At 42.2% G+C, this 19,029-nt stretch overlaps 1 protein-coding gene across 1 annotated transcript in view; it reads right to left on the reverse strand.

The window, feature by feature from the left end:
* Positions 1–1,626: 1,626 nt before the first annotated feature.
* AATF (apoptosis antagonizing transcription factor) overlaps positions 1,627–19,029 on the reverse strand; it is a 130,457-nt gene continuing 113,054 nt past the window's right edge. Inside the window, exon 12 of the mRNA XM_006881668.1 lies at positions 1,627–1,732. Coding sequence (XP_006881730.1) covers positions 1,627–1,732 — 106 coding nt within the window. The remainder of the gene's footprint in view (positions 1,733–19,029) is intronic.

Genomic DNA, 19,029 nt, shown 5'->3' on the forward strand with positions numbered 1-19,029 from the left:
GAAGGAGGGACAATCTCCTCCTGTACCAGTCAGATCTGATTTGACGGTACACTCACACAAAAATAATAAAATAAAAAAAAGAAAGTCAGAGATCTATATTTAGTTGTAGTTTCCCAGGTTCAAAGCCCCTCAGTACTAAGTCTCCTAAGCATGGTATTTTCTCAAGAGCCTCTGCTCTGTGGAGCCTAGCCTGGAGATGGGCTGCTAACCCAAAGGCAGTCTGAATTTACCAGCTGAGCCACGGGAGTAAGAGGGACAAACTCCCATTCCACTTACAGCCTCAGAAACCTGCTGGAGGCTTAGTCAGCTCCAACAGGAAGGCAAGGAGTTGTCTGAGTTTGGAGCCATGATGAATCATTCAGCATTAGCCATCCTGCCCTAAAATTCTTCCTTCCATAAGAAGACACATTGTTTAACTAGAAAAACCCCTCCCAGCAAGTCTGTTAAGTCTCCTAGAGCTCTAATAAGACCTACCAACTGCGAGGTGCTATGCTGGGCACCAATACCCTCTGAAGACATCAGTCGGCAGTGGGGTTAGTGATACGTTCTTTATTTGTGATGAAGAAAGAACATGAGAACAGCTCCCTTGCATATCATTAAGCGCTAGAGACAAACTTGATTGCAGGCATCCCGGGACCTATCAGCACATGTTCCGAGGGTTCTGAACACGGCACCTTCCCAGGGATTTTCTCTAAAGCTTCATCCCATTGCTGAGAGGTAGCATCCATCTGGGGCCAGATGGGCAGCCCACCTGGTGAGGTACCCTGGGGATGGAGACCCTCACTCAAGACTCAAGAGAGATGGGTGACATTAGTCCCTGTGGTTGTCTCCAGGAGGGTTGAGTCGGCCAAAAAGTGATCGATATAGTTCTGTCCTGAAAGAAAAAAAAAAAGGCATATTGGTTAACACACTGGTTAACTTTCCAAGGTTACAAAGAAGCTAAGAAATGAGGAACAATCCCAATGTGTTTCTTCAATGGAAAATGCGGCTATGTAATTAAAGATACATCCCACAGCGCTTCTTTACAAATAGGAAACAAGGCAGAAACCCAGAGAAGCCAATCGAGTACAGCACAGAGAAATGGAAATTGCCCAGGGTAGCTGGATACCCTGTCTCCAGGGAACAGGCTTTCTCTAAGTTTGCCCTTTACAGACAGGCTCTTCAAGTAAGAAAACAAGATTGAATATTTTAATAGGATGTATGAGACTGCCACGCGATGAGAAGGATTCAATCAGACATGGGATGTAGGGGGATATAATTTAGTTTTCATACATTTCCTTGGACTTGGTAGTACTTGAAAAACAATGAAAATGACCCAGCAACAAAATTCCAATTAAGATCACATATGCAGCTGTGCAATAGTAGGACTGAGCCTTGTCCCCACTCCCAGCCCTGCTGTCTACTCTAAATCTCAAAGATAATTTGATCAGCTAGTTTAGTTTTAAAGTTGGATATGTACACACACTCACACACACAAGTCATAACATGCTAGAGTCTTGGGTCTCTAAAAAGGAAAGTAAATCAACCCCAGACTTTGTGCTATTAAAGCCAATTTTCCCAAAAACATCTGACAAGAGCCACCCGTCAAGACCCAAATGCTGGAGAGATGGGGCAGGATTCTTCCCATCACTGAAGCAGAAGCTCCATTTTCTCTTGTGGATCCGAGACAGATTCTTCCTGAAAAGAGAAGTGGTCGTTGCCCAATGTGTCATTCTGGGTGCTGCCAGCAAGCCTGGGTGAGGGCACCCAGAGAGGAAGGTAAGGGAGCAGGCAATAAACCACACAGGGGAAAGCTATACCTGCCCTGTTTCATATAAGACCAATAACAAAATATAAGACACTGTATCACTGGTTATACAGTGGCTAAAGAGCACAGCTGTGCTAATGCAAAGGCTGGCAGTTCAAATCCACCAATCACTCCGTAGGAGTGAGATGGGCAGTCTGCTCGCCTAATAATCGACAGCCTTGGGAACCCTATGGGGCACTTGTACTCTGTCCTACAGGGTCATTATATGTCAGAATTGACTTGATGGCAATGGGAACCACAAAATAAACCCTGGCATCCTTGAAAAGAAAGCAGGTTTTAGAAACGTTCTCATCTGACTGTGAACTTCAGCACATCCAACTTTAACAAGCAAACAAATAAACAAACAATAAAACCAATTAGCTACCCTTCCAATAGCTATTTTGGTTCAGTAAGACAGCAACACAAAACATTTTAGACTATTTATGATGCCACTCAGGGGAATGCCAGCCGAAGGCAATAGGTACTGTCCACAAAGGGTTCACAAGTCAGAAGCAGAGAGAGAAATGCTGAAACCCATGTTCTGATAAAATGTTGGAGAAACAGTGGTAAGAACAGTGTTAACACACTACTTTGATCACAACTTATCATAAAAAGCAAAAAACCATAAAGAAAGCTCTGGAACAAAGAATGCAAATGAACTGTACGCAGGGACCACCAGCCAGGCAGGGAAGTGTGAAAGCCAGAAAACAAGGATCTCCACTTCCTGCCAGGGATCCACTGAGGGCATGCACCAGGCCCTCACCAACACCAACCAGGCCAACCTCTAACCTACAAAGGAGACAGGTTCACCCTGGGCTGCATCTGTCGCCTTTGTCCCTCTCTCTGCACATCTATCAGCCTCACCCTCTACAAGCCCCAGACAAGCCACACAAAGGTAGAAGGCAGCCTGGGAACAAATGCAAATGAGTGGCAGGCCCTACTTTCAAACTACCAGTTCCATCACGTAAGAGACAGCGGGCCCCTGCCCAGTCTTCACTCCATCACACTCCCACCTGCCTATTTGCCAATAAGGACAAGTCTCCCTAGCCATTTCGACAGAAAAATTAAATGTCATTAAGGGGAGAGGTGCCACAACAAAAAGGACAATGTGACTTTAAGACTCCACCGTGCAATGAGAAGGAAATGCAGCACAGCTATTTAGCCCCCACAATCACACTCTTCCCACCTCGCCTTGCTGCCTTGCTTGCACCAGACCCCATCATTACCACCGAGCAAATGCTTCCAGTCCCACTGCAATCTCGGGGAAAGTGCCGGCCCAAGGCAGCAGTAACTGTCCGCAGCAGGGTTCACATGTCAGGAGCAGAGAGTGAAATGCTGAAATCCATGTTTTGATAGAACATCATTTCACACTTAGGTGGGCAAAGCTGACAAACATATGCGGCTGTTCGTGGCAAAGCAACTTGGAAAGCTAAGTGGTTTGAGTTCTTGAAAATTTATTTTAGCAAAGACAGGGAAAATATGAATAAGGGATTACTCCATCTAAAAACCCCAAAGTCATTTCCACTCTTGCACTGTCCTCCCCAGCTGACACCGCTCAGTGTTTACCCTCCAGGCAGAAGGCACTGGCTCAGCCTCCCCAGCCACTAGGTCTCCATGACTTCAGAGCTTCCGGCTCTCACGGGAAGATGGCCACAGTCTCCTCTCTCCTACCTCCTCTCTCCCACTTCTTCAATCCCAATATGTGACACAAATCAAGCAGACCCTGCTGGGGTGCAGGAGCCTCCAGAAAGAAGACTAAGACTCCAAGTCCTTGATGCTGCTGCAGCCCTTTGTCCTTCCAGAGGCTCCAGGGCAGGCTGGCCTCTCCCCACAGGGCAGAATGGGGGAAGCAGCCAAAGGACAAAGCCTGGGGCAGTTTCTCCCAGTCTCTCTGCTTACACAGCTGCTAAAAGGACTGTACAAAACCACGTACATCCTCCTTATAAAGTTTTACACTGACATAAAATTTGCACAAGAAATAGGGATACAAAAGATAGTTGTTTTTGTTAGGTACCATCTGCAACTCATAGCCACCCTGTGTAAACAGCCCTAAACTCTGCTCTAACCTGTGCCAATCTTATTGTCTCTGACACACCTATCCCCATTATACCAGTCACTGAATCAATCCATCGCATCAGGGTCTTCCTCTCTTGCACTGTCCCTCCTTGGAACATGTCCAAAATATGTCAGCCAAAGCTTCAAAATCCTTGCCTCCAAGGAGCAGCCTGGCCTCACCTCTAGGACGAATCAGTTTGTTCTCGAAGCAGTGCACGGTATATTCAATCCTCTTCTCCAGCACCACAGTTCAAAGACATCAATTCTCCTTCTATCATCCCTCGCCCGGCTTTCTGATGCATAGCCAAGTAATTGCAAAGACTATGGCCTGGATTGGGCACACCTTAGTCTCCAGACTGACATCATTGCTCTTCAGTATATAGTTACCAAAATGTGAATATTAATTTTCACATCTCTTTTACAAGCACCCAATGGGATGTATAGGCTACAGTGATTTGACAAACATCATTTAAGTAACAGATGAACAAGTTTAAGTGTTGGAAATGTTACATTACCTTTTTCTTTTAAAATTTGTATATCCACATTTTTCCCTACAAAATTATGTCCTAATTACATTATACCTATCACTGGCCATAAAAAGAAGTATCTGAAGCTAGAAACACTTTTGGAAACCAAAAAAAGTTCTTCTTCAATAACTCCGCTGCTGTTCTGCAATTCTGTTGAAAAATCCTCTTACCGAAAAGAAGTTTGTTTAATTTTCTTTCCCAATGCCTGCACCAGTACTTCACCTGTTTTTGTGCTTGAAACCCTTAGATTTCCCCCACTCCACAACAAGATCCCACAGCAGGGTCAGAACAGGCAGGGGTCTAGGAGAGACAGCCAACGGGAGCACAAGGCCTCGGGCCTGGCTCCCCTACCAGAAAATGAATCTTCCCTGAGAGAATACACGTAGAAATGGAGTCCTTGGCTCTCTGTGTTTCATACACCTGGACACTCCATATGAAGCCTGGGGTACAGAGTACTAGGTTTCCCCCTAAAAGCCAGGTAGGCAGTATATCTTGTACTAAGGCTTCTGGAATGGTCAAAGCATCAGAGAAGGAACAAAGCCCACTTCCCTCTTGTTACTCTATGCCCCCAGATAACCAAAAACCCCACACCAGGGAACAGAAAGCCCCATGGGCCTGAGCCAGCAGCCTTCTATAGTACAGAGAGCTCTTTCCTGCAGCAACTCGCCTCACCAGGGTTTAGCCATGCAGAGAAGCTAAACTATCAATCCTTCAGGTTAACCTTGTCTCCATCTGATTCTCTAGGGTAAGTGTATAGTTTAATATCTGGGATCCCTTAAGGCTATGCATAATTAATTTGGTTAAAAAATATACCTATATAAAATTCCTCTTCCCCATCACATGAAAATCAAGATCTGAGTCACTAAGATGCAGTGCTCCCCATCCTTGTTATCCTCATCCCGCACTCTTGGTCTCAATGGCCAGTGGGAATGTCCATTGTCAAAAATGTATTAACGCTGGTATCGTGCAGGAGAACAGCCTACAGAGTAATTAACAGGATGCGGACCTGAGGTAGAAGGTCGATAGCAGGGGCTCTTCCTTGAATTAAAATTTAACTTACCCTTTATTACAACCTACAAAAGCAAGTAATGAACACTAACATTTTTATTTCTTTTAAACTGTCATTTAGGCTGTAGAGGGGATAATTACCTATCTTTACTGCAGTAAGGTTTTATAACCCTTAGTGAGGCATTTTCTAATTTAATATTTTTACTATATTATCATAAAACCTGTTTCAGGGAAAAAATGACCATGGATTAGCAGCCATTTTCCATAAAGACAGAATGTAGGTGCGGGCGGGCACGCGCATGTGTGTGTGTGTGTGTAAAAGGATTGGCTTATTTATTATGTGATCCTTCAGAAGAGACTTGAAATGCTCCCGGTCTAGCTGGCTGTGAAAGCCAATCACTTTAGTGGTGAGTGAGGTTCTAAATGGCTCCAAATGAAATGAGGGTGCACGCATATGTGTGGCCCACAGAAGTGTGGTCCAAAGACATATTCCCTCAGACCCACATGTGTACTCTTCACCAGACTACAACACAGATCATTGTCTTTCATGATGTTATTTGGCCAAACAGTGCAAAGGGATCTATTAAACCTGCAAATGATCTGTGTGGGGCTTTCAATTTGCTAGGTCAGTAGTTTGTAGCATTTGGGATACCAAAGGCATTGTACCATCTACTCTCCAGGACACTGCACTGCTCCTACTTGCCATGGAGGCCCCCAAGCCTTCCAGACCTGCGCTGTGCTGCACCTGCCCACTCCCATAGTCTGAGGCAGGCAGAGTACGGAAAGCGGGCAGCAGCTCCTAAGGCGACATGTGCAGGCTTCAACAGGATATCATCTTCTCCAAGCAAGTGTTACACATTAGGGTTCTGGGCTGGTCTGACAAAGAGGCCAGGAGAGACCATACTGATGCTTTTCTGATTAACATTATTTTCTGATACACATTATTTACAGGTAATGAATTTGAAATTGTTCATTTGTTGCTTCCCGGGGTGTGTGTTTAAATACATATGACAGTTCGAGGTGCACCTTGGCTGGCCATTCCTTCCTTTCAAAGCCTCTTCCTCTCTGTGTTTACCCTGAAGGAATGAGGACTTTGTCCCACACAGAGAGAAAGTGTGGTGAGAAAGTCATTCAATCCCTTACATACACATTTAAGAACTGGGAAAAGGGAGAAAGCAGAGAGGAAAAGTCAAGTCAAAGGTGGTAATTCCAACACTGCTGATATTACATCAAGAGTCCTCATCAGGAGTTGGCACAGATAGTCCATGTGAAGACCATATGGGCAGCCTGAGGCCTCTAACTCCACAAGGGTCCCCATCCACAACATCCACTGTACACAACACTACTATGAGGTCAGACACATCTCCACGTCCCCACACCCACTTCTATCAATTCTAATGCCAACCATCCCTCCTAGGCCTCTCACTGCTCTGATACTGCATCTGCTCATGCACTGCAATGGCCATACAGAACTCACAAGCCATACTCATGGATTGAGGGGTTCATTAGAGGAGTAATAGGAGACAATTCTTCAGCCAAGACAGCTTCACAGGGATGCTCACAGGCCCTTTGACCTTCAGCTTCATGGCCATGGGCCAATGTTACACAGCTTTTTAATCCTGCCAGTTATGGTGTCTCCACGTGCCTCCTCCCTTCCCCCCAGGAAGCCTAGACGGGGGTCCTAGGCTCTGCCTCCATGGGACAGCAGTTCCAGCTCAGCTCTGTCTCATGTTGGTATCTGGCTCTTCACCACCTCTGCTGCTCTTCAGTACACATTTTGTAGTGACATCTGCAGTTATGGTCAAAATGACATGTGTACTTTTTTTTGGGGGGGGTGATAAAATTAATCCGATCATGTAGGGGTTTTTATTGCTGGTTGTTTTGTTTTTCCCTTAAAACAAAGTAAATTTTTTCTTTTGTTCTGGTTTGTTTACAAAGGTTGTATATACTGTTTTTTATACTGGATCTTTCTCATTTCCTTTATTCACCCTTTCCTCTACCCATCAAATTGTGCAACCCAATGATTACCCTTCCGCCCATCCTGACCCCTCTGCTCCTATTCTCCCTCGCTTGGATCTTCATACGTGTTTTACTAGTTAGATACATGTACTTTTAAGTCTTAATTGTCACCATACTGGTTGTTGCTGTTGTTTTTTGTGCCGTTGAGTTGCCTGCAACTCATAATGACCCTATGTTCAACAGCCCTAAAACCTGCTCTATCCTGTGCCAACCTTACTGTCTCTGACACACCCATCCTGATTACCCCAGTCACTGAAATCGATCCATCTCATCAAGGGTCTTCCTCTTCTGAGCTGTTCCTCCACCACGAAGTCCCTCTCCAAGGACTGATCTCTTCTTGCAACATGTCTAAAGTATGTCAGATGAAGCTCACTGTTGCCTGCTTTTCTAATATTTAGTTTTTAGAAATAATTTACTTATTAACACTAGAAGCTTATAAGCACGTATTATGTGTGTGTGGTCCTTGGCCTTAAAGTACAAGGAAAAGATAGACTGTATTTAAAAAATCTCTGGTAGCCTAGAGGCAAGAAGCTGCGCTGGAATTCCAAAGGCATGTGGTTCTAATCCCATTAGCTTCTTCACAGGAGAAGGATGGGCAATTTCTTTCTGTGTAACTACCTGTGAAAACCAAATGGTGGGTCAGCTTGGGTCGGTTCCAACTCAATGGCACACAACAACAATATCTAAACTTTGTTAGATTGTGAACAATTATGAAGATATGACTGTCAGAGCAGAAGCCCAGCTGGAAAGAACATGGTTACTGTGAACATATCTAACAAAATCGTCTAGCACAGCTTGCTCCATTCAGGAGATGGGACCTTCTGCCTCATGGTGGACCTGCTTCTTACAACTCATGTCCATTGCGCTTGTGCCTCCAGAGGCGAGTGAGGGTCCAGCTGACTGCTGCTGCTCCCGGTGGTAGTACTTCAACTACCTGATGTCTTCCTTTAACTAAATCTACACTTCCCTATGTTAACCGGTTTCAGTTCGTTCTGTCGCTACTGCAACTAAACTGAAAGTCATCTTGTCATCCTGACTGGATTCTTCCAAGTCCTCCAGATCCCAAAGAATCAAAAAAGCAGGCAGGGCAGAAGTTATATCACTGCCTTTACTTTGAACACGCATCGTCTTCAAAGAGTCTCCAGTTCCTCTGTTTTGTGTACCTAAAATGACCGGAACATTCTCAGTATCTACTGAGACAGGTAACTTACCAATTATTACCTGGCTTACACCAATGGCACCAAAGAAAAGTATGACCCATAGGTCACATCAATGTTAATTCCTCTGGCCTGCTCTCAACTCACACTAGAGATAAAACGGTACCTTAAATAGGTCTTTCATTCCTTCTGCTCCCTGTGACTCCAAGCCATGCTACTCTGTAGCAATGACTTCACAATACACATCCTAGAATTTCCTCAGAAAGTCTTAATTATTAGGATAAGAATCTAGGAAGAAGCAATAGACACAGCTTTTCTTATTTATGTAGTAGTTATATAAAAAGACTCTGAGCAGTGAACAGGTACGATTCTTGCACACAGCAGGCAGACCAGTGCTGAAATTCCTCCTCCCTTCTTCTTGTGTACCCAATGACAAAAGCAGGCTTTTTTCCTCAAACTCCTAACAGACCCGTTACCAGTAAAACAAAAGATATAAAAGGAAAAGAAAGCAATCATTCCTCATTTAAGGTTTATTTCATACCAGGTCCAAGTTAGAAAAGTAACAGAGTCCAAAATACCCAAAACACTCTCTCTCACAAATACCCTAAATCCGCACACAAGACGCAGCTTCTCCAATCTAGATAATTATTGATCAAAGGCTCCAAACGAGCCAAGTCGCATCTGCACAAGTCTGCCACAAGGTGGCAGCACACGATTCATTTCCATGTAGACAAGCCTAGCAAATGGTTCCAAATGCACCCATAAATAGCCTAGCCATCAGCTCTCATCACCATTCTACCCAGTGCTTAAAGAAGATTCTGGACCGCCTGTTCCAATCCACGCTTTCAGTCAGGTCAGAACCAGGTCCTTCAAATCTCTGTAAATGCTTTTAGCCTTGCAGCTTTAAATTACAGATGGTGACACGTGGCCTCTGGTTTGTCTACTAAAGATCAGACGGACTGGAGATTTATAAACGTTCAAAGAAGAAGGTTCAGGTTCCAAACAAAGAAATGGAAAGGATAGGGACTGGGGGTGGAGGAAGTGGATGAGGAGGAACTAGGGTTAAACTTGTGAAGCTTTCTCCTCAGTTGTACTCCTTCAAGTCCACTTTATAAATTCATTCTACTTTAGCAAAGAACAAAGACTTGAAACTTGTATCATCCCTTACTACTACTTTCAGGTCTATCCATTTTTTTTTAAAAAAGAAAAATAATGTATCTTGGTGGGGTGCAAAAAAACGGGGGGTAGGAGGGAGGAGCATTCTTCAGACATAAAGGAACGGTACCTCCTCTCCTGTGCATTAATATTCCATATTCCTGGGATGATTTCCACTTTCACAGTTTGACTATTTTATAACAGATTTGATGCAAGAGAAGACAAATGGCTTCACAAAGGAAAGACGACAAATCATTGCACTGCTTTTAGCAGGGTCTTCTCTTTATTTTTATTTATTTTTACTCTGTAGCTAGGCTGAAGAGTGCCTTGCTGAGATGTTTAATATTAACGTCAAGCCACCACGATCCTGGCAATAGAGTTGGCCGGTGTTGTGTTTACGGTTTTGTGACTGCTGGCTTCAGGAAGATGAAGCTCCTTGTTCAAACAGCAGCCCCTCTAACAGTTCCTGTTAAAAGCCAGGGGATGCTTCACTGCTTGGACGTGAATCACTTCCTCCAGCTGCATGAAGGTGAGACTGACACTGAAGTTACATTTGTATCCACATCGTGCCTGCTGCCCAGCGACCCAGGCCCTGTGGGGCAGCATATGATGCATCTCTCTTCTACTTTCTACTACACAGAACTTAGTGAGGGTTTTCACTGTCAACACCCAGAGTTTCTGCAAGACAGCCTGCTATTACTGTTGTAGTTAAACTGGGGGGCTTACTGTTTATAAATCCAGTCTTGATCCAAACGTCTAAGAAGCCACTACACAGTCAACACAAAGGTAGTGCTGGCCACTTGGCCACCCTCCCATCCCCAGAGGCCAGCACACCTGCCTTCTTCTTTCTCTGGTTCTACTCTTGCTGCTTTGTATTTCTTACTTTCCTCCTGGCCCAGAAGTTTGGACCTTCTAGACCTTCTTGAGTTCTATTCTTGGCCCTCTTTCTCTTCTCTCCGCCCTTGGCCCTCATCTTCCCACCTAAGATGGGCTTTTTAACAACATCCTTTATGAGGGATGTTCATAAGCCACCAAGATGCCCCCACAGAGTGACTAAGCCACAACTCACTCCTACATCCTGCTGTGGCCCCTAAATTATTTCTGTTAATAATGGGAATAAATTCTTGAATTTCCTACATTTAGCTGTTTATTTAATGCTAAAAGACAAAGTTACAAAAATCAATACTACATTTTCTGATTAAATAATAAAAGGTGTCCTGAAATATAATTGCTGTTTGGATAGTTTACTTAGATATTAAATTGATGAAATAAAAATTGTTATCCTCCTTTGATCCATCTTTTTTTTAAAAAAAAACCAAAAGCAATATTTTTCAGAAGACTTCCTTCCTTCCTTTGGAAATCTGGGAAAATTCTGTCCCAAACATTTGCCAGCTGAACCTTTCCCAGGAGGCCTGAGCAGAACAACCTGCTTCTGGAACTTACTCTGCTGAGATACTGTCAATGGTACAGCGATGCCTGCAGAATGTCTGCAGCAGGGTACCCTGTGGGCCATGCCAGCTTCACCTGGTAGGCACACAGTCAGCAATCTGATTATCTCAGCCAGTTACAGGACTAGCTTTAAAAAGCTGGATTGGTAAGTGCAAAATGAGCAATTTGCATTTCTTCACCTGAGAGCTAGTCAGTCTGTTTGGCTGCATGGTTGTGCCTCTCACTGCAGATGAGGATCTGAAAAAGAGGCGGCGGAGTGCTGCCAAGTGCAGGTATGAGAAAATGTGTATTGATTTCTTCTTTCTTATAAAGGAGCACAAAGCATTGTAGAACAATTGCTCGTCTCTGCAGCATTTCACATTCCCCACAACAAAAAAGCCCAACCCCCACTCAGCTCCCAGAGGTGGAAAAGGGACAAAACAGTGTCTACTGGGTGTTGGTGGCCACCTGCATCCTAGTGCTCTGTGACTGGGCCTGTACAGCCCCTGGGCTCTAACTCCTTACCTGCCTCTGATCAAAGAATTCCCCTCTCTCAGCTGATGTTTCTTCATCTATATTGGAGCAGAAAGAGCCTTCAGTCTTATTTACCTTTTAAGTGGAGGTGCCCAGAGGGTAGAAGAGTTAATGTTTATAAAGTGCTCTACTCCCCAGAGGAAGTCGGTGGATAAAGCACAAGGTGTGGTTATCGCTCATTCAGGACCTCATTTCCCAAGACAGTTAGTAATAGCTTCCCATTGCAAATGCTACTGGAACGCAGAGTACAACCAGACAATGCCCTTTACCTAATATGCCTTTTTCTGTTTGATGCTTAGTACCAACACTAAAAATAACGAAAGGTAACTAGGGGACTATTAGGTCTGTTGGTGCTCTGGGAGGTGCTAGACTACTCAGTGAAAGAACTGCTCGTTAGAACCCACCCAAGGCCCTAGCAATCTGCTCCTGAAAGGTAGGAGCTGGAATCCCCGAGGAGTACTACTCTGCACACGTGACACAGGCAAGAGGTAGATCTCATTCAAGGACAACGAATAATACCACCAATGGACAGAAACTTTCCTGGGATGATTTTTTCCTTAAACAGTGATAAAAAAACCAGACCTAACATTACAATTGGTCATCAATGAACCCTGCCTGTATTCTCCATGTTTCTATGGTAACTATAATAAACTATAGGAAGGCCAACGGAAACCAGCCCAATTAAAAATACAATCCAACTGAAAAATGGGCACAGGTTATGGGGCAGACACTTCACCAAAGAAGACATTCAGATGGCCAACAAGCACATGAAGAAATGTTCAAAATCCCTAGCTCTAAAAGAGATGCAAATCAAAACAACTATGAGATATCATTTTACCCCAGTCAGAATAGCAAAATTTAACAGAACAGCAAGCAACAAATGCGGGCAAGATTGTGGAGAAACTGGAACCCTTATTCACTGTTGGTGGGAGTGTGAAATGGTGCAACCACTGTGGAAAGTGGTGTGGCACTTTCTCAAAAAGTTGCAAATGGGGATACCATTTGACCCAGCAATTCCACTACTGGGAATATACCCCAAAGAGACCATAACTGCCACCCAAGCAGATATATGCACACCCATGTTTATTGTGGCTTTGTTTACAATAGCAAGGAGTTGGAAACAATCTAAGTGCCCATCAACAAATGAATTGATAGAGAAGCTGTGGTATATTCAGACAATGGAATACTATGCAGCACTGAAAAACAAGGAACTCACAAAATAGTATTAAAAATGGGTGACCCTGGAGGACACTATGCTGAGTGAAATATCTCAGTCACAAGAGGACAAATACTACATGGTATTGTAGTACCAAAACTGCTGTTTTAAAACAGGACTGACATCGGGGTTGGGGGAGACTAAGAAAGATGGGTTCAATAATGTACACTGCATTGAAACAGATGAAGGAGAAAACTGTTTAAAACAGATATGTGATTAGGTATTATTGTCATGACAGAAGTCCAGAACGAAGGCTGCATAGTGGAGTGGACCTGACCTAGGGGGAGGGATTTTAAAACAATGAAAGAATATTTACTTTTCAAAGAGAAGAGGGGTGGGGGGAGGAGAAGGGGCAGGGAGAAAAGTGCAACAATGAATGAATGGAAATCCAAAGTCTCTGTAAATTTTCATTAAAATTAATTAAAAAAAAAGTATCACCGAAAAGATGGGAGAAGATTCTTGGGATAAAACAAAGTTTAGGGTACCCACTCTTGGAAGACAGAAACATAAGATAGAAACATAAGAGTACTATTGTCTGTATTTAAGTAACGGAACACTGAGGTACTTTACAGCAACAAAAACACAGATTTTGTTTATTTAAATAACTATCTGTACAGATTACATCGTAGATCTTCAGAAACAAAATACTGAATTTCATGTTTAAGAATTTGGTGAGCAAGGAGGACTATTTTCCATTTGTAAAAGGAAACTAAGGCCTACAGGAAAGACTCCTTCCTGGGTCCATACAGCATGAGAATGAAGGCACAGAAGGCACCCATGAATCCAGAATATGTTCTCTAGTTTAGAGAAGGCTGACAGCCATTGGAAAAGGACCGTAAAGAATTGATTTGCAAGTAATACTCATGCTACAACACTGTTATATACTAAAGCAAGATATAATAGGAATTAAAAAATATTATTCAAATATACAAGCATAAAATTGTAAAATCAAAGCTGTTAAGATTTTAGTAAACAGACATATACTACTTTGATTCCTAATTTAGTAATCACAGCAAGGAAAAAAACACCATACAACCCTGAGAAGTTCCTTTGTGAACTGTAACACAGACCTTTTCCTCTTAGACGAGAGTGTTACATAAAATGCCAGTATTATGTGAAAGAGACCATGGTCATGTCCGATCACAAAACTAGAAGACGTCTACATTATTACATAACTATCAAATAATGTAACTGCCAAACTACAGAGAATCCTGGCCCAGACAAATTCACATATAACCTTAACCATCAGAAGGAGCATTACTCTCACTCTACAACCCAAAGTTGTCGTCTCTGGGTGCCACTGAGTGAACTATGACTCACCGTGGCCCTCTGAACAACAGATCTGACCCTTGCCCTATCCTCACTGTATCTGACAGACTTGAGCCTATTGTTGTTAATAGTCACTGCATTGATCCATCTTGTAGAGGATCTTCTTCTCTTTCATTGACTCTCCATCTTTTCCAGCATGAGGTCTTTATGTAAGAATGGACTTTCTTGACAACATGCCCAAACCTGGCCTGTAAGGAGCACTCTGGTTGCACTTCCTTTGCTTATTCTTTTGGCAGTCTAAGGGATATTCAATACTAGATTCGCCAACACCATAATTCAAAGGCAACAATTCTTGCGAATTCCCATTCATTCATTATCCAACTTTCAGATGCATATCAATCAAATGAAAAGACAATGGCTTGGATCAGGCACACCTTAGTCTCTAATGGATATCTTTGCTCTTTGGCAATTTAAAGAGGTCCTTAGAACAATTTTCCCAACGCAATATGTCATTTGATTTTTTGATTGCTGGTTCCAAGGTTATTGATTGTGGATCAAGTAAAAGGAAATCACTGAAAACTTCAATCTATTCTCCATCTATCACAATGTTATCTATTGTCCAGTGATGGGATAGTTGTTTACGTTGAGATGTAATCCATATTTAAGGCTGTAATCTTTGATATTCTACAGCAAGTGTTTCAATGCCTCTTCAATTTCTGAAAGCAAGGTTGTGTCATCTGCCTAAGGCAAATTGTTGATGAATCTTCCTCCAAATCCTGATACCACATCCTTCTTCATACAGTCCAGCCTCTTGAATGACTTGCTCAGTATATAGATTGAATACATTTGGAGAAAGGATACAACTCTGATGCACACTATTCCTGATAGACAAAATAGCTCACTTAATAATTAACTAAATACTAATTAACAGATTATTGACATTTACAACTCAATATGAAAGTTAACATTATTTTGCTCAGTGCTTAGCACAACATATGTACTTTTTAGCATTTCAAATTTGAAAATCTTTGTAAAAAATAACTCTCGGGGAGCTCTGGTGGCCTAGTGGCAAGGAGCTGCAACTACAATCCCAGAGGCTCACGGTTTGAATCCACCAGATGCTCTGCCGGGGAAGGAGGGACAATCTCCTCCTGTACCAGTCAGATCTGATTTGACGGTACACTCACACACAAAACTAATAAAATTTAAAAAAACCTCTCTACATTAGCAAAGGTACATAAGCCTAATGTGTGCATTAGTAAAATTCATCAAGAATCATTATAAAGTTGACATTTTTGATCCTTCTAGGAATCTATTCTAAAGACACAAGCAAAAACTAGAACACAGTGGAGAGAAAAAAGCACAAATATGCTCACTGTAGTATTACTTAAAGATAAATGAAAGCATCTAGAAACTAACTTTCCAACCAGAAATAATAAATATTCTCAAGAAAATCTGCTGTCAAGGACCTCTCCAAAGTGTTTAAGTGCAACAAAGTCAGTTTAAAGACTAAGGTAGGCTTGATCCAAGCCACAGTCTTTTCAATTACTTCCTATGCATGTGAAAGTTGGATAATGAATAAGGATGACAGATGATGACTCGGTGCCCTTGAATTGTACTGACTATCTCATGGACTGCCAAAAGAACAAAAAAGTCAGTCTTGAAGTGCAACCAGGGTGCCACTTAGAGGCAAGCTGTCTCACATACTTGGAGCATGTTATCAGGACAGTCCTGTCTATGGCAAAAAGACATCATACTGAGCAAAGTGGAAAGACAGAAAATGTAAGGAAGACCTTTTACAAGATGGACTGACCACAGATTATAACAATGGGCCTGAACAGAGATCATGCGATGGTGCACGATAGGGCAAGGTTCAGGCCTGTTGTTCACAGGGTCACTATGACCCTGTCATTTCATTCAATGGCTTATTATAACAATATTACAAAATTAACACACTGCTTTTAAAATAATGAGGACTGATCAAAAGTAGGGAAAAGCAGAGCAAAATTTAAAATTCTTTTGGGAAAGACTTTCTAGAGAGCATGAATTCCCACGATAATTTCAGTCTTAAACCAAAAATATGTAAGTCTTTTAAAAATCAAACAACAGTCCAGTTTAGCCAGTATAAAATGTCTGCCTTAAGCATTACGCTTTCTAAGAACTCCATATATGAGATCATGTGAAAACAGTAACTTGAAATATTCGACAGGAACCTGAGGAGCACAGAATCTACGTAAATGGGAATGGAACAAGTCAGAAAATAATGGTGACAATGGATACACAACCTGAAGAGTGTCATCAACGTCACTGAACTGCACAGGTAGAAACAGCTGAATTGGAACATATTTTGCTGTGTATTCCGAAGAAGAAAATTTTTTAAAAAATATATATTGGCATTAAACATGCTTGTAATATGAAGTTGTTTGTTGTTGTTATGTGCCGTCGAGTCATTTGTAACTCATAGCAACCCTACGCACAACAGCTCTAAACCCTGCTCTGTCCTGCGCCAACCGCACGGCCTCTGACACACCCATCCCGATTACCCCAGTCACCGAATCAATCCATCTCATAGAGGGTTTTCCCCTCCTGCGCTGTCCCTCCACCCTCCCAAGCATGATGTCCCTCTCCAAGGACCCGTCCCTCCTGGCAACATGTCCAAAGTACGTCAGACAAAGCCCCAGAATCCTTGCCTCCAAGGAGTAGTTTGGTTTAATCCTCTCCAACATCAATCTGTTTGTTTTCCTGGCAGTCCATGGTACATTCAGTACTCTTCTCCAGCACCACAGCTCAAAGGCATCAACTCTCCTTCTGTCCTCTCTAGTCATTGTCCAACTCTCTGATGCATAACAAGTGATTGCAAAGACCATGGCCTGTATCAGGCACACCTTAGTCTCCAGAGAGACACCGTTGCTCTTGAGTACTTTAGAGAGGTCCCTAACAGCAGACTTTCCCATCGCGATACGCTTTCTGATTTCCTGACTGTTGGTGCCAAGAGTGTTGACTGTGGAGCCAAGCAAACTGAAGCTGTGAACAATCTCAATCTCTTCGCCATCCATCCTGCCAATTGGTCCAGTTAGAGGTTAAAAAAAGGAATTCATCGTATATGTACATATCTGTATAATATACACACACAAAATCTTCAAGAAAGTTTAAGAGTGGTTTAATTAGACTCAATTCTCAAAAGCAGGATAGATTACCTTTTCTTTATTTTCCTATAAAGCTTTCTCCTATAAACATATATTCTTTTCATTTAAGGGAAAAGATACTGTCTCTAAGGAAAGGTGACAGGTATCATCTAAGAATGACAACTGTAGGAGCACACTACCGAATATACAACATCAAGATTCCGTGTACTCTGAGGTTTGTTGTTGTGTGCCATGAGGTGATTCTAACTCATGACCCTATGAGTTTGACGTTTAGGATCTCTGTAACCAAACGAATGACACAATCATTTATGAGGCAGGTTTGAGACAAGTAATCCACATTGAAGTGTGAATTAATTATTAAACAAAACTTTCTATACAGAAAAATCTCTATAGCATCTGAATCTAAACAAGCTTTTAATTGAGAAAAAGGTTTTTATGTATGTGTTTAGAGGAAGGAAGAAGGGTTTTCTCTTGACAAACCATCCCTCTATATCCTAAAAGCTAGCTAATCTCTTACAGGTTGTCGAGGTTAGGAGTCACAGATCTGGGGTACACACCAGCTCCCCTATTAACTTGCTGAAACAAGTTACTTAATTTCTCTATGTCTTGTATCTTTATAGGTAAAGCACAGATAGCAGAAGCCACTTCACTGGTTTCTTAAAAGGATTCAATGAATCCATACAAGAAGGTTTAATGCAGCATCTGGAATATAGTAAATGCACAATACATGAAAATATGCTAGTATTCTATGTTATTTCCTTGCCAATAAGAAACAGGTTGACAGATCTATAGTGGATATTTCAAAGCAAAGGATAAACACACTTAGAAATAGAGTCTATATCTTAAAAACCTATTGCTGGCTCCACGATCACTGCAGGAAACCTGTAATAAAGTATGGATGGGTAGTATAATAAATAAGATGAAAACATTTAGTTGTTGCAAAAGAGAAGACGAATCAGTAGTCAGAAAACATGGACTCAGTGACAGAAATGGAGCTGGAGACAGAATGATTAAATTTTGCACAATCAATGACTTATTCATCACAAACACATTTTTAAAGAGACATAAACGCAGGTTATACACATGGATCTCATCTGACGGTATGCATAGGAATCAGATTGATTACATCTGCGGAAAGAACTGCTGGAGAAGCTCAATATCAGCTGTAAAAACTAGGCCAGGAGCTGACTATGGAACACACGACCAACTACTCAAAGGAAGCTTAAGCTGAAGCTGAGGAAAATTAAACCGAATCCATGGGAACCAAAATATAACTTTAAGTCTATCCCGCCTGAATTTCAGAACCATCTCAAGAATAGGTTTGAGGCCTTGAACACGAATGAGCGAAGACCAGATGAGTTTTGGGAGGATATCAAGGGTATCATTCAAGAAGAATGCAAATGTTCATTACAAAGACAGAAGAGGAAGAAAAGACCAAAATGGATGTCAGAAGACACTCTGAATATTGCACTGGAGCGTAAAGAAGCCAAAGCAGAAGGAAGAATTCAAGATACTAAAGAGCTGAACAGAAGATTTCAAAAGGCAGTGCGGGATGACAAAGCAAAATATTACAATGAAATGTGCAAGGGGCTGGAGTCAGAAAATCAAAAGGACCGAACTTGCTCAGCATAGCTTAAGCTCAAGGAACTGAAGAACAAATTCAAACCTCGAGTTGCTATAATCAAGGATGCTTTCGGCAGAATGTTAAATGATCCAGGAAGTATTAAAA

Source organism: Elephantulus edwardii, unplaced genomic scaffold, assembly GCF_000299155.1.
Source record: "Elephantulus edwardii isolate Elephantulus edwardi_28Jun2011 unplaced genomic scaffold, EleEdw1.0 scaffold00015, whole genome shotgun sequence".
Taxonomy (NCBI): domain Eukaryota; kingdom Metazoa; phylum Chordata; class Mammalia; order Macroscelidea; family Macroscelididae; genus Elephantulus; species Elephantulus edwardii.